This window comes from Fringilla coelebs, assembly GCF_963513975.1.
Source record: "Fringilla coelebs genome assembly, chromosome: 5".
Taxonomy (NCBI): domain Eukaryota; kingdom Metazoa; phylum Chordata; class Aves; order Passeriformes; family Fringillidae; genus Fringilla; species Fringilla coelebs.
Window position 1 is genome coordinate 22,227,453 of NC_140033.1, and position 16,250 is coordinate 22,243,702.

General features: G+C 37.0%; 1 protein-coding gene across 2 annotated transcripts in view; it reads left to right on the top strand.

The window, feature by feature from the left end:
* The window catches only part of CADPS2 (calcium dependent secretion activator 2), a 284,462-nt gene that overhangs the window by 165,338 nt on the left and 102,874 nt on the right, over window positions 1-16,250 (top strand). For both annotated transcript variants that reach the window (XM_084205822.1, XM_084205823.1), the window contains exons 9-10: window positions 10,270-10,336; window positions 16,053-16,161. In XM_084205822.1, the coding sequence (XP_084061948.1) occupies window positions 10,270-10,336; window positions 16,053-16,161 (176 nt within the window). The remainder of the gene's footprint in view (window positions 1-10,269; window positions 10,337-16,052; window positions 16,162-16,250) is intronic.

Consider the following 16,250-nt stretch of genomic DNA (forward strand, 5'->3'; position numbering starts at 1 on the left):
CTATAAACATTAAGTTTTTCTGTGTATTTACATGATCCATTTTGGAAGAAGGTTTTAAACTATTTAGTGTGGGAGTTATTAAAGCCTAGTAGAAAATTTAGTTCTGTAAATTCCCATAAATTCTGTTATAATATTGTGGTAAATAAAATATTGGAAGAGTGGAGGCAACTATTCTTATATGTTTACAGGACACAGTAACTGCTCTGTCTTCTAATACTTGACTGAGCTGTAGCAGGAAATGAGTCCTTTTATATATGTGTTTAAATATATATATACACACACATATATACATACACACATGTAAAATTTTGTTTGGGGAAAGAGATTAAAAAATTTCAATCTCAGATTTGAACAATAATTATGAGTAACACTAAAAATATTCATTGTAATTTTTTTTAATTGATCATCCAAACACCAATAGAAGACATTTTATTCATTTGGGTTATTTACAAATAAATGCCATTTTTCAAAAAGTACTTCTAAAGCTTGAAGTAAGGAGAAGTTTTACTTCTTACCTCTACTGGCATCCAATCCATGAGCACCACAGCTTCTGTTTTCTCTTAGATTTTATGGATTTTAAAAAGAAATTATTTAACGGCAGTTTTGTAGGTGAATATCACTGAAGCATTGAAGTTTTGGGAAGACAGTTGTCAGACAAGTCTGTGCAGCAGCAATGGACTGACCCCAGTAGATGGCTCTGATGCTCCCTCACAGGCAGTATTCTGTATTCCTAAACTCCTACAGCTCCAGTCACAAATCAGTTCCAGTTTAGTAACTCCAGTGGGAGAACAGCATTTGAATGTTTTGTTTTCTGCATATTTGTTATGATAAAGAACTTCTGACAAAGAGGAAATTCGTGCTGTTTTTATAGGCTTATATCTTTCTTGCATAGCTTTTTTTTTTCCCTAGCCACCACCCAAACCAAAACCGTCTTAGGAATTTTTTTCCTAATTATATCAATCAATTTTTAAAATCCTAAATACATGAAGAAATGCATAAGGAACTTTCTCAAAGGGGATATATTTTTCAGTGATGCGTTTCTGTTGTTTTCTGGTATAAGTCCTGCAGAAATCAGTTTGCTTGTGAATGGCATTTCCAAGAATAAGCATCCAATGATGTTAATGATTCTAAAACAAATTCCTGTACACTGAAGTCTCTCTCTTCCAGTGCCACAAGACAATTGCTGAATAGAGCTAGTGGGTGCCAGTTTTGGCATGAACTGTACAAGCTGCTTTCATGCACAGCTAGTTCAGATGTGGAACTCTGCTACTGGGTATAGATTTGAAAAGTTTAAAATGGTTGAGAAAATCATTACGGAAATTAATTTAAGAAAAAACCCATTCAAATGTTTCAAACACAGAGACACCATTTCTAGATGAAGCAGCTTCTAGGGACAGTGTCAGTATGAGTTTATGAGGAATCTGTGGGAATATATACCTGCATGCTTCCTTTCATGTCCTCTTGAGAGCAAGGCATAGGCCTGAAAGTGCTTCTGAGCATCCACTTCTCTGTTCTTTTGGAGAAGTTTCTTCCCAAGTGGCATGGAGTCAGAAGTCTGTTTCTCTGGCATCTTTAAAATTCTAAATGTATTCTGTATAGGAAAGTTTTTTAAAACTTGATGTTTTCAGAGAACTGATTTGTTGGGTCATACTATGAAAGCCTTCTTCCTTGTTTTCGCCCTTGTGTTGTCCTCAAAAGATGGCCAGGAGTGTAAAAGCACTTTTTTAAATCTAGTTTTTGATGAAAGGATCACCTATAGGTGTCATTCTGCACCAGTAGGTTTTTTGAGGCAGAATGACTCTATTAGAATATGAAATTGGCCTTATTGTCTTGGACCAAATGTTCATCTAACCTGTCTTCCACTATGGCCAGCATCAGATGACTTGGAAAATTTCTATAAGAGTCATTTCAGTATTCTTTCATACTCCACCCATCTGCAGATGAAGGCCTTTCTGAGCCAGATATGACTTTTGGCACTTGTAGACATTCACTGGAATTGAATTTCTCTTTTGCAGCCTGTCCAGGAATGCCTAAAATGCACAATGAAATGTAACTGATTTGACTTCATGGAAACGAGCCTCAGCAGTGGCACTGCTGTGTAAGAGTGGAAATTCATGTCTGGCACTGTTCCTGCATTCCATGGAGGTGCTCGAGACACAAAGGAGACCGTCCACACCACTGACACACAACAGCATGGTGTTTTCTTGCTGTTGTCTGCTGGGTAGAAAGAAAAGTGGTATTCATTGGATCCAATGTTTACATGAAGTCTGCTAAGTTAAAAGGCAATTTTCCAGTGTATTGAGAGCATGAAGTGTCAAAATTTCAATCCAGAAGAAAATCATATAGTTCCCAATAAAAAGCTTTTTATTTCTGCAACACAGGGAGAGATTGCTATTTAAAAGATTGTGTAAGAATTCCAAAAAGGTAACTGCATTTGTGCCACTGTTGCTTAAATTGAACTCTGGATGGTTCTGTAGTTGCACAAATAAAAAGATTTGTTTTCTGCCAAGTGTGCCAAACATTTTGAAATCTCTGTAGTCAATGTCATCTCTCATTATTAGGTAAGTTCAGCCATTGCATCCACAGAAGTTTTGCCTCCTAGAATTGGCTGAAAAGAGCAAACAGGTTTATTTTTCTGAATTGTGCTTTAAAATGAATAATTTTGTCAGGCAGCAAATAGCAAACATTTTCCATGAATGCCACGTGGTTGACTTTTCACGATTCCTGGGTAGAGAAAACCTCCTTCATATCATCTCTTTCCACACAACTAATTACAACAGCTGAGTTAGGAGTCTTTGCACTGAGCCCGGGGAGATAGAAGGGTGCTTCCAAAGGGTAATCTGCAAAGTTCTGAAGAGGAAATATACCCCAAGCACTTCTCACTGGATCCTTACAGAATACAAAGGAAACATGATCACTGAAAGTGGCTGAGTGGAGTTGCAAAGACAAATGCATATAATTTGCTGTTTCCCTTTAGAACATTTTCTTTTCCCTTTTTTTTTTAATCATAAGTGTGTTGCATGTTTTGACACACAGTTAAAAGGCTGAACAGCTTTACAAGCTTCTGAAATGCATTTTCCAACTTCTGGAAGATAAGGGCTGTTGTAAGGCTTTCCTGAGTGTTTCATCTGGTGCACTAGGACCTCAAGTTTTGAACAGTCTTGCTCTTTTCCACTTTGGTTTCTCTCCCAACAGAAATTAATGTGGAAATACTAACCTTCTGCACTGGACATGTTGTGAGGAGTAATTGCTTGGTTTATAAAGCACTTGACTAAGTGTCAAGTAATGCTCCTATTTAAGAGAATAATGCTATGTAAGTGAGAACTTGCTAAACTGATTTGTTTCAAAGCTTTGGTAATGTTTTAAGTGGTGGTATTAATTTAATTCCTTTAGGGTTTTTTTTTAAAAATCCAGCTATCAAGAATTTTAGTTTGAAAACATCGTATAATTTTGAATAAGCATCTTCTGTGTGCACAAATTAAAGTGCTAGACTTATTCATTCTCATAATTTCTGTCCTTTCTTTCAAATCACTAATAGGGATACCTATTAGACATGTGATCTCATGCCTTTGCTAGCTTAGATATACCACTTGATACTAATTCATAAGTATTTTAAAATACTTACTCATGATGATGACAAGAAATGTTATGAAAATACTTAGAATTGACTGTCTTTAAAATGAAAATGTATGTATCTCGTTCTTCTAACATGTTTTATTAAAAAAATAACTCTGCTGAGGTCTGTATTCTTTATCAAATTTAAATTTTATCAATACAAAAATGGCAGTGAAAAGGAGTACATAACCAGTCAGAGATAATGAAAGCCAGGTATCATTCCTGAGCTCTCTACTCTCCCCATCTTCTAACACCAAAGTTTTCAACACCTTTTGACTGTTTCCATCAGTGGATCTGTTTGACCTAGAAAAAAAAGTAAATTTTTCATGCAAACAAGCTCTCAGCAATTTAGGTTTTCTAGATCACAAAAAATATCACTGCCTGGCTGGAAAAAAGGTCATCAATCTTTTCAACCTGATTGCAGTGCCATGTGCTTCCAGTGGCATGGAGAGATGTCTAGGCTTAGCACCCAGCTGCTTCTGGGTGCTCAAGATGCTTGCAAGTTCCTTAAGGTCTGTCGGCGTTAAGAATTGTTTCTACAGCCAAAGTGAAAGCTTAGGGGAGAGCAGTGCAATTGAAATTTTTTCCACTACTTCAACATCAGAATTTAAATTTAGGTTTTCACTTAGAAAAGCAGTCTCTTAGCTCCTGCTTTCTGTGCTTTTGTGGTCACAAACTATTCTCTTTTTAGATTAAATTAAACCAAGAGATCACCTTCAGGGGTGTACCCATATCTTCTGCAAAACACAGGAAGCTGTTTTGTCCATGGGTTCAGTTCATAGCCAGTCAAAAAGCACAGAGGGTGGATGCCAGCTCCTCAGCACCAGCTGTTTTGCAGCAGTGCTGCATTACCTGTTTACATTGCAATTAGATTACATTAGAATCAGAGTGCTTTCTGCATTTGCGTTGCATCTGAAGGATTTCATTCTTTTATTGCTTGGAATTCTCTCAAGGCTAAAGAACGTTTTTCTGTCTTGGCAAACACTCACATTTACATGCCAAATAGGTTTCATGATATGACATAAATTAGATGAATAATTCTCAAGTTCCCATTGTAGTTACCTCTCAGGTTCCATAAGTACTGGTATGCATATTCACAAACGGTGAAGCGCTGGAGTGCAGTAATATATCACTGTTAAAGAATCTAGGGATATCAGGTCGTCCAGCAGTCTCAAAACCATTTAGGCTGTAAGTGAAAAGTGTTTAGCAGGGAAAAAAGCCACACATTTTCCTGTTCGTGCTATGAGTATCTCGCTTATTGGAGTAAATGGAACTGTTTTCTGTGGCTGTGATGTTTTTATTACTTGACATTCTTCAACGTTTCTTTATTCTTAGCAGGCATAATTACAGTAGTTTATGGTGATTGTTTTTCATTCCATCTGTTGAAGGCTTATTTAGTTCTCTTTCTCAAGAGCGCAGAAAGGACTAAAATGAATTTGAGAATGTTTACAGCTAGGTTTCTTATGACCCAGGTCATATTGTTGTCTTGAATCAGTTTTCTCCTCGTCCTCAACCGAAAACAAAAAAATTTCTTAATCTTGCAGGGTTAAATAAAAGGAGGAATGCAGTGCAAGGAAGATTCCTTTTATGCAAGGCGCGGGGATGACTGAAAGTGCCTGTGGGCATTTGGTCCCCATTGGCTCTCTCAGCGAATGCAGTGATGCCCACGGATAGCCTGTATTGTTGTCAGTTAAATGGGATCATGAGTGTCTGAAAGGTGTTTGAGAATGAACTGAAAATCATTTTCACAAGTGGATGATTACTTCTGCCACATGTTAACCGAACTCTATCAGAGTGGCCCAGATTTTTGAGACTGCATTAATTGCTCTTTCAACCTTGACTGAGGTTTCTCTTTAAGAAAGGCCTTTGCTGGACTCAACTGCTGCACGTATTGATTTTTCTTTCTGTATTTTTTTCATTGTTTGTGATAAATGAAGCCTTTTACAAGTAGAGAATTTATCATTCAAAATGTAGGTAGATTGCTTCATTCCTTAGAATAAAAAGGCTGGTCTAAAAATGATCTCTGTAGAAGGAGTAAGTCCATTCTCATTTCTCTCTCAGTGAATAGCTCCGGTATTCCCCGCACAATTATGCTTTTTCAGCTATTCATTAGTGCTGATTTTTTTCATCAAAAAGTGGAACCTGCACTCTCGCAGTGAGGTGAGGACTTAAAGCAAATAAGCTGCCATCTTCCTTCCTGTGTATGTCATCACAGAACTGAAACTGAGCTGTGATATTTAGCAGCATGGTTTTGCATTTTGGTAGCACGAGGAAATGCGCTTTGAGAGATATACAAACTTGGTGTGATTGCAGCATGGTTATGCCCAGACTTTTCCAAGAAAATGTTTGCTCATTTTATTTGTTCTGTTTGTGGAGAAGAAAATGATACTGACTGAGATGAGATGATATATAAAATATTTTTATCCATGTGTGTCTGTGTTTTGTAGTGGAAATGTAATTTCTTGTAATTTTATTTGTTTCCCAGGAAAACTAACTTTAAATACTAAATGGGAGGGGGTTTTTTGCCTTGTTGTAAGCATTGTGAGGTATAATCATGTAATTCTGTGACTTCATACAAATCCAGTTTTTATTTTTTCATTTGGGAGTGAGTGAAGAGAAAAAAAGGAAAATAAAGTAGTATTGAAGAAAAGAAGATTGCAAAAGATTGTTTTTAAAAGAAAAAGTCTCAGAAAAGTGATTTCATGGTTTGTACATTTGTTTGCATTTTCATGTTACTACAAAACATGTTAGAAAATTTTCATATTGGGGTGACACTGAATGACTTATATTTTCTATGTGATTAGTAAAAGCAGGTATATTAGTCCTAAATTACTGGAAATGATGTGAGTAATATAAGAAAACTGAAGAAGGCAACCACACATGCATAGTAACTATAAATATACTTTCTAATGGGCATATCTACAGACATAGATGCTATGTGTACATATCTCATTTATTATATATTTTTACAGAATAGAAGTCTGTCATCTATATATGTTTTAATGTACATGAAAGCACCAATTTTTTCTCCTTGTCAGAATATTTATTAAACATTCTCAAAACATGATCTTAAAAAGAAGTCAAAACAAATCTAAGCAGTTAATATTATAGTGTTCAAATACAGGGGAAGTATTTCAGTGTCTTCTTTCCCTGTATATGGCTGAACTTGAACAATTCAAGGATTATTTTAGGTTATCCCAACTTTGGAACCCAAATGAGAGCAAGAAAAGTTGAAGCAAATGGTGTGCTTAGTGTTTAGAGAAATGGAACTGGCACTTCTGAATATCAGTTTCTTGTCTGTACTGCACAAAATCTTTTGCCTAAAGGTACAGTGTAAGAATGAATGGCTGTTCTGTGTTTCTTGTTGCTGCTGAGGATGTTTAAAACAGTCTGAGCAACTGATGCTGTGCATTTTGTGTGCATCATTTTGGATGGAGAGAGTGGCTGTGGCAGATACAGGGTGAATGCAGATATACTAATGTGTAGAGAAACAGCGAGCTGCAGCTCTGTGAGTTCGTGACTGTGAGATTCTGGTCTGGTTTGCAGCACTGGCCTTTACCTGAGACTCATGAAAAGTTACACATTTGTCCATCTTAAAAATAGAACTTAGCTCTAAGACTTAGCTCACTTCTGAATCTGCTAACCTATTAATTTTCTGCTCCAGTTGTGAAGCCCAAGTGTCATTTAATTGTGAAAACTGGCTATTGTTGATTTTTTTCTGTTCTAGACCTCAACTGCAGTTTCTACAGATCCTAGATGTTACTGTCTAAATATAGGAAGGTTCTTGAAGATTCTTAGGTCCTCTGCTTCCTTTTTTTTTTCCTCCAAATGGTAAATGAATGAGAAAGAAAGGCTCTAGAGGCATAGGTGGATCCTGCCACCTAAAAATGTTAGACTCTTGACTAAGAATTAATCTCTTTATCTTTCAGGAGCAAACACACTTAAGATGAGCACAGGCTATATCCCTTATAAATGGCTAAAACTTTAGGAAAAAACTGGTACCATTAGAGATGGCAGTGGAAGAGGGATTAATAACATAACTGTGTGTTTATAGGGATTTGTAAGCATAAGTCTTTGCATTTCTATACTAAATCCCAGCTTTGTGTCATGAATATTATTTCCTTTGTTATCTGGTTTTATGTAAGATCTGTGAATTTTAAAGTTTGGTAGTTAATCTTCCACTTCTTTGTTTCCCAAGGAATCTCTTATTTAGCACCTTAGTTAGAAGTGATTTATAGGAGGAATAAAAGTGCACATTGGTATTTAGTTTCTTTTTTTGTGCTTTATTATTTTATATTTTTGAATTTACTGTATATTATATTATTTCTGCCTGTACTGCAGAACTATAGGTGGTATGTCTTACATGAAGAGCAATTTAAAAGGCAGCCAAGTAATATAAAAACATCACCTTTTCTCTGATAAAAAATGTTCTTTTAAGACCTCTTATTTTAAAAGCACAGGAGCTGGAGCAGGATCAGTTAATAATGAGAAAGAATCTGCATAGAGTTTCTAAGGTTGGGTTACTCATTTTCGGATGTGCAGGAGGCAAGAAGTCTTTGTTAATCTATGGTTTCTTTACAGTCATTTAAGACATGCCAAGAGGGTGAGAACATGGTCAGGATACCTTTGTACTGCAGCTTTGGAGGACTGTGTATTTTCAACTGGGTTTTCAAAATAAGGTTTCAAAATGGGGCAGTTGCCTTCTCACATACATCAATAAAACCTTCATGATGCTCCAGGGGATGCAGGGGGATGCAGTGGTTGAATCACCATGAAGAACAGGGCAGTCTTAGGTCTGGAGAGACCAAAGGCCACCTGTGGACTTTTTTTACTTTCCTCCCTCAGGTCATTAAGCTTCAAGGTTATGTGAAATTCATAATTTATTTCCCCTCCACCCTCTGACAATAGTAAGAGATTAGCATGGCAATAGCAATGTTGTGTGCTTTGGGGAAACCTAATGCTCTGAAACATACATGAAAAGGAAAACAGTTTGTATTTTGTGGGAGAAAGTGTGACCCTAAGTCTGTGAGGTAAATGCTTCCTTAGTTTAAGAAAATTACAAATTTTAAAATAAACCCTAGTAGGTCCTTTTTTTTGTACCATTTCTGACATAACCCTTGCTCCTTTATTTTCATTGAATTTATAATAGCCACAGAATTAAGAAGTTAAAAAGACTGTGGCAAGATCTGGACTGTTCAAAGGCCACATCAACTGGTAATTGTGTACACAAAGCCATTTTTTTTTCCTTCTCATACAAATAAAAAGCAGAGTAACCAAGTAAGGTAGACCTTCAATACAGGTGTAGCAGAAGTTGAAGAACTTCTGTTCTTGTTTTCACAATAATAATGGAGCTACTACATAATCTGAAAGCAACAATTGTCAGCAGTGCACTGAACATTTATTTTAGACATAAATTTGTCCTTTGTGATGCCTAATGTCGGAGAAAACATTCTTGAGAGTACACCCAGGTATAAAAAAGGTTTTGCCTTTATCTTGCTTACTCATTTCCCATAAGATGTTGGTTTGTTGCTCTGTTTTTTGGCTGAGGTGCAAACTGCCGGGCAGCAAAGCCACAGAAGTGGGTAGAGGGCAGCAGGCCATATTCTCTTGCCAGAGAGGGCCCTGTTCATCTGGCCAGCCATCTCCCATGCTAGTTCTTATAGCTGCCTCATAATGTGTGTCCTGGCATCCTCTGCAGAGTGCCCTGTGAAGCCAGCATTCACTGGTCTGCACGATCTTTGTTCTGCTGTGACCAGCCCGGCTGTGCCAGATGTCCTTGACAGAAGCTGGCCAGACAGAAGGGGCTTCTCATATGTAATATTTTGCTCTCCTTTAAGCAGCAGATCCTTACCACTGATGGGCTCTTGCTTACAATCTCACAGTTCATCCTTTTCTTCTGGCTGTCTTTGTTATCAACAGTGCAACATGACCACGGTGACAGAAAAAGTGTCACTATAATGCCAGAACATTCACTCCGAATTCTTGGATAATGAGTGTGCTCTCTCTACCACCAAACAGTATCAGAATCTGCAGTTTTCTCTTCTCACTGGTTGATACTCCTGATTATGTCTTCTGATTCAAAGCCTGGAAATTGCTAAAGTGACAAGGAGTTTTTGTAATCTAAGAGCCTTTATAGTGAAGTGCTTCTGTTTGGGAAATTAGATTCTGCTTTACTCTGAAAAAAAATTCAATCTTGTGTGTCTGCTGATATTGTGTTATGTGAGCATTTTATCACACTATCTTTGGGACTGACTTCTCACACTCTAAATAAACACTAGCAAATCTTTGGAAGCCAAATGGAATAAAAAGTGTCAGGAACATCAACTTCTATAACATTACGTATTTCTGTGTATCTACTTTAAGCTACGTTTTCTATTTTTCAGATAAAATTAGTGAAATAAAATATGATAAGCAGGTTAATCTTTGCAAACATAATCATTTGTTTCTGATTTTTGTCTTGTTTTGAGTGAAAAGAAATGTCTCTTTGCATTTTTATGATATGAGTAAATAAAAGAAAGATCACTTTTTGCTCATGACAACACTGAAGAAGCAGCTCAGTAGACAGAGTAAATTAATACACAGATTTTTGTTTGGTCCTTCTATGTCATGCTTCTTATTAATGGAAAACCGCTCCCTTTATTATTTCCTTTGCAGGTACTTGTATGCTCTAGGACAGAAGGTTTGGAAGCGGTGGAAAAAACGCTATTTTGTCCTTGTTCAGGTGAGTAGCCAGCCATGACATTTCAATAAAATAATTCTTGGACTATAAATTATGTATGAGTTCTGGAACAGTTTGTAAATCAGTATCTTCAGGCATCAGATACAGAACTACTTCAAGCTTCTTGCAGCACAGACATCCAGCTTTTTTTTTTTTTTAATTTGTATACCTAGTAAGCAGAAATGTTACCAAGTTTTACACATATATATAAATGGGTCCCTACACTGAGCAATGTTTCCACTGAAACCTATAAATTTCTGGGTGAAATTTTTGTGAGCTTTTAATAGTCTGATGACAGCTTTTTACCAGCACTCGATTTGAAATAAAGTCATATTTCACAAAATGGGTTGTGCTTACTGCTTAATTTATTCTATCTATACTGTTTAATTTATTCTATCACAGCAAATATTTCCTGTCTTTGAAATTAAAGGAACAATACTTATACTAAGAACTTTTTCTGATTTTTTTAAATAATACTGATTTTTTTCCATCCTTGTAACATTAAACAGGTAAAATTATTTAATTTTTACATAAAATATGGTGCAGTAGTTGTTCTTGGCTACAAAAATGTGCTGTGCTCATATTTTATAATTTTTTGTCCAAACCCAAACTGTTAGTATTTTTACATGCTAATGAATGGTGATATTGACTTGAGATAAATAGAAAAGTAGATCCTGAGTGGTCAAGGAGAGAAATTAATGATTTTAGGGAGTCTTTGGAAAAAGGGAATTGTTTTCTGTTGGTGTGGATCTTCAGATGACATTTGATATGCTTCACAGTAAGTTCAGAGAATGCTGTTCTTTCTCCTTTGTTTCATTGACAGAAAACTCTGAGTCTCCATAAGTATCATACAAAGACTGAAGCCTGTTAATGAGGCTTTTTGAGGAACAAAAATTTTTCAAACTGTTTTCTAGAAAGCTTGATTTCTTTATCACTCCATCAGTCACACTCATCTGGTCTCCTCATAATTCTAAATGATTAAAATCATAAGGTTGTAAAAAAAACCAAAACTGAACAAGTTCTTTATTAATGTTAAAAGCCAAGAGTATTTGAAGGAGATTCTGTGAAGTCTACAGAATTCATTTGGGTTCTGATTTTACCAAGGTCCTTTGTGAAGAGATGTGTAAATTTTGTGACTCAGTATTTTTTGGGAAGATCTCTATATAGGATAGCTGTCAAGACATGGCTGTGAACAGAAAATAATTTCAAGTTGCAAAGAAGAACAGTAATACACATTCCCTTGTCCTTCGTGCTTTTCTTCAACACTCATCCTACTTGTCACTCCTTTCACAGAAAAAATGAATTTGTTCTTTTCCTCTAAGCCACAGGTGTCATCTGATTTTTAAATTGTACATCTAAGAGACACACTGTCTTCATGTGCGTACAATGTGGAACCATCATCTGGGAGACTGGTTTATTCCAGTCAAGTTAATTTTAACTATTTTCTCCTCTCTATGCTGAAATTGAAATACTGGAGGAAAATATTACAGGAATTTTCCTACTGTGATGGGATTTAGTCATCTATTTCATTTTAAAACAGCTATCAATTCAATAAAGCTATATAAAAAATACGTTAAATCAATATTTACTGGCCAGACTGCTCTGGCTCATTGATATAGTCCTGCTGTGTTACATTCACTGGCAATAAGCTGAAGTCAATACATGTGAAATAAGCATTTAGTAATGGACCAGTCTGTTGTATTGATATATTATTGACATATTGACAAGTCTTCCTCTTTATATTAACTTTTAGCTTACAGTAGTAAAACATCAAGGACATGAAATTCAGTGCTAGAACGGAGGCTACCAGTAAGGTTTGCACACACTGAAAATTTAACTCAGTTGTGACATTAGATGAATAATGTTGACTTTTTCAGAGTGTGATGTGAGTAATGTGCACCTTCATTATTGCTGCCCCTTTTACAAGTTTTTAGTGGTTTCTGAAAGAACAGATCAATGTTATAGAAAGGTTACTGTATCTGGAAATTTTAACCTCTTCATTTTATTTTATTTTTATCCTTTAGCATCCAGTCATTTCTCTAAAAGGTTATTAATTTAAACCAGAAAAAGACAGGGACGTAACATGGTTGGTAAAAAGCCTCCGTCAGACCTGATGTGTTTTACTTAATTTACTGTCTGATATCTTCCTCTGGTAATTGGAATGCAGATCCACTTATGTCCTTTTAATTTCACCTGGTCAAATGTTTGAAAAGTCAGTCATTTGTTTCATGGATAATTTTTTCTGAACACACAAACCCCGCCGGGTAATTCTTGCCGCTGCACTCCTGGAGTGGGCAGCCCGGTGGTGGCCTGCAGCAGACCCCACAGAATCAGCTGCCAGGTGTGCAGGGACACTTCCTCCCAGCACATTAAACAGTCTTTGTGCCCCATGGGGACATCCCAGAGTGACATTCCTCATAAGTCACAACCACACTTCCTACCTATCTGTCTGCCATAAATGCACAGGTTGTTGGTTTTCCCCTTTGTTACAAAGCAGGTAGTCAGGTGTTTGGACAGCTGGAAAGTAACAAAATTCAAGTAAATGCAGTTGTAGGAAGAGGATTACCTTTCATTCTGGCAAGATTACCATTCAAGAGGACAAAGTGACTCTGTTTTTGTCTCAGAATGTGTTGTACATAGTCCTGACTTTTGAGTACTCATTATTCTATGAAGTACTTATGCTAATTTGCTGAATTCTTAGGCAAAGCTGATTACAGCTCCATTTACTACTAATAGTACTCTTAAACCCAGTCATGGATCTATATTTAGAAGTCTTATTTCAGACTGTGCTGGTAATTCTTCTTGTAGTAACTGAGAACAGCAACTGATGACCATAAGGAAAAGGGTTTAAGATATTTCAAGTGTAAATAAATGAGGCAAGTTCTGTATTTCTTTGTTTTGTTGAGGATTTTTTCCTGCAACAAAATTTTCTTGATTTTTTTCTATCTGTTTCTTTGGTGAAGAAACTTCAAATTTCCTCATTTCCAACAAAAAGATGGAGTCACCAATTGTGACTGCTTGTTCCTTTAAAATAAGAGAACACATTTGCAATATGTTTGATAAAATCAGCAGCATTATAATGTCTGTCTTGTTATTGTGGCAAGGTTAAAAATGAATGAAGATACGTAGCCCAGATCTTACACAAGTTTATCTTCAAAAACATTCAGTGGCTGAAGAAATCTGAAAAATATGGGCATCCTATGCATTTCCATGATTAGTGCTTACTAGTTTCCCTTTTGATGGTTCAGATTGCCTGTACAGTGTGGTTGTGTGGAACTGTTGACATGAAAATGTGAGAGATGAATGTGGGTCCTTGCCAGCTTATTTCATTCAAGCAAATGAAATAAATTGAAACATTTTTTTACTACAGTGCCAAGTATCAAAAATTAAAATTGTAGATTCGGTTTACAAAGAAAAAAAAAAAAGAGGAAGTTTTCATTAAATATAATGCTAATTGCAAAGGATTTAGAGTTCTGTGACTAGCTAACAGCTCCCTCCATGCTTGTCCATGAGGGCAAAGATGGTTGTGGGACAATAGGCAGGGAAGTAGCAGGCAGTGACAGAGGTGATGCTGCTGCCAGCCTGGAGCGAGGGGCACAGCTTAGGGATGAGCCCCATGTCAGGGTCCCCTCCCAAAGGACACCCCCAGCCCTGTCTGTCTCTGCCCACAGCCCTTACTCCCATTTCAGCCTCCTGGGGCCATTGTCCCCAGCCCCAGGAATGCCACAGCAGGGCTGGTCTCCAGTTCCCCACATCCCAGTCCATCCTTGGCCTGGGCCAGGTCTGGGGTGGGGCTGGTTGTCCTGCTTCCAGCTGGACCCTGTCTGCAAGGCCCTGCTCTGTCAGCCCAGGGATATCTTAAAATATTTAAACCAAAGAATGGTAATTTCCTAAAATATTCTATGAATGATAGCAAAACTGTGGGCTCAATGCACAAATAGTGAGGTGCAATTCTTTTATACCCATCATGCTAGAGGATGGACTGGCTGCTTGTAGTAGTCCCTTTCTGGTCTGAAAATCTGAATTTTGGGGTAGACTAGATTGTCCTTTGTGTTTATATATATTTAATGTGGTCTTGGTGTGCCCATTTGAGTGAACGTACCAAATCTGATGTGGAAAGCTGACACTCAGATTCAGTTGCCTGACAGTGTCTCTCAGTGTCTCTCTTTTATCTCTGTTAAACTCTCTTTGCTTAACTAAAGAAATCATTAAAACTAGAAGAGCTATGTTTAGTTTCTCTCCCCTGTAGACTCCTGCTGTGGTTCTGGAGACACCAGTTTGGCATTGGAGGCCCGATGGCCATTTTACAGAAAGAGCTGTTTCACCTGTTCCTTTTGCTTGTACAGGCTGTGCCAGGGATGTTCAGTCACCATGCACTGCACACTATCTATAGTCCTATCTATAGGACTATAGATAGCATAGTCCTGTTTATAAAAAGCCCAATACATAAAATAATGAAATATTTTTAAACCATTACCCAGATACTAATCACACATTCTATCCTTATTTCAAAAAGCATCAGTCTTTTAGAAAGAGTAAAGGTACAGCACCAGCAGATACATGAATGAAGTTGAAATCAGCTGTCCAAACATTACTTCAAAGAGGATCGTTCCTGAAGTTGTAGCTAAAACAATAAATTTAGATAAGTTAGCTGAGCAATCAGCACTCGAAATAAAAATGATCCATTTTATATCAGATGAGCTTCTTACCTGTCTGGAAATCCCAGCATAATTTGACAGACAGTTGAAAACAAGTCTGTTGGCTAGATATCCTACAGTCCTTGGAGTGCATATACCTTCAGTTCCCTTTAGTTTCAAGTGCTCACAGGTTGATGTGCTCTTTCTCTTGGTCACCTTCCATAATCCTCCCAGGTCTTCATGTAAAACTGGGAACACCTCGGTTTTATTTCAGTGATTGCTTTTCTCCTCACAGATATTACATTTCTTTCTTTATCATTCTTTATCTTTCCAGTCAGCTTTTCCTTACCCATCCTTATAATTTTCTATTCTGTTTACAGAGTCAAAAACCACCTGGTGACAGATTCTCTTTTTATTGCTTCATAAGTTTTTTGATAATTGTACTTGATGACAGGTAATTAATGTTGTCCATGCCAGCTGCAAGCAGCTTGGCCTACAGGGTACATTATCTAGTGAGCCAAGCAGCACAGGGCTAGGTGAGAACACAGATGCAAAAGGCACAGAAATCAGACTATAAAATCAAACTGAAGGTTCTGATACTTGCCATCATTAGCTAGAATTGGCCAGATTATACGTTCCTTCTTCCAGTGTCATGGTACTTGTGCCACTCGTTCTGCAAACAGTACTTTTATACATAAAAGTTCTTGTTTTCTCAGTTTCTTGGAATGTAGGGGTTTTTTTCCTCTTACAGTATACTGAGTAATTCGGTCAGTACCCCAATACTAAGTATTTTCACTATCAGAATCTAAATGGCTTCTCTTCGTTTTTCATAAAGCACCAGCCCAAAATGTGTTTCAGGAAACTGCAGAGAGGTGTGTTTGTGGGTTGTTTGGAATTTTTTTCCTTCATTTTAGCAGAATGCGGAAAGGTGGAGAAGTTTTACACTGTAAATACTTCTGGGAAAGGGAAGAAAACAGGGGATTTATTTATTCAGTGCAAATGAAAGCTAATTTAAACCATGGTACATTTATTTTACAGTCCTGAAATGCAATTCATTAATTAAGAAGTCCTTTCTTATTCAGGTTAGCCAGTACACATTTGCAATGTGCAATTACAGAGAAAAGAAGTCTGAGCCTCAAGAACTGATGCAACTGGAAGGATACACGGTGGATTACACAGCTCCTCATGCAGGTACTTTCCATGATTTTGAAGTAGCACAATATATTTGTTTAAAATAGCTGTTTCAATTTGCTCCTTTTGATCTAGCAGCAAAAACTCCC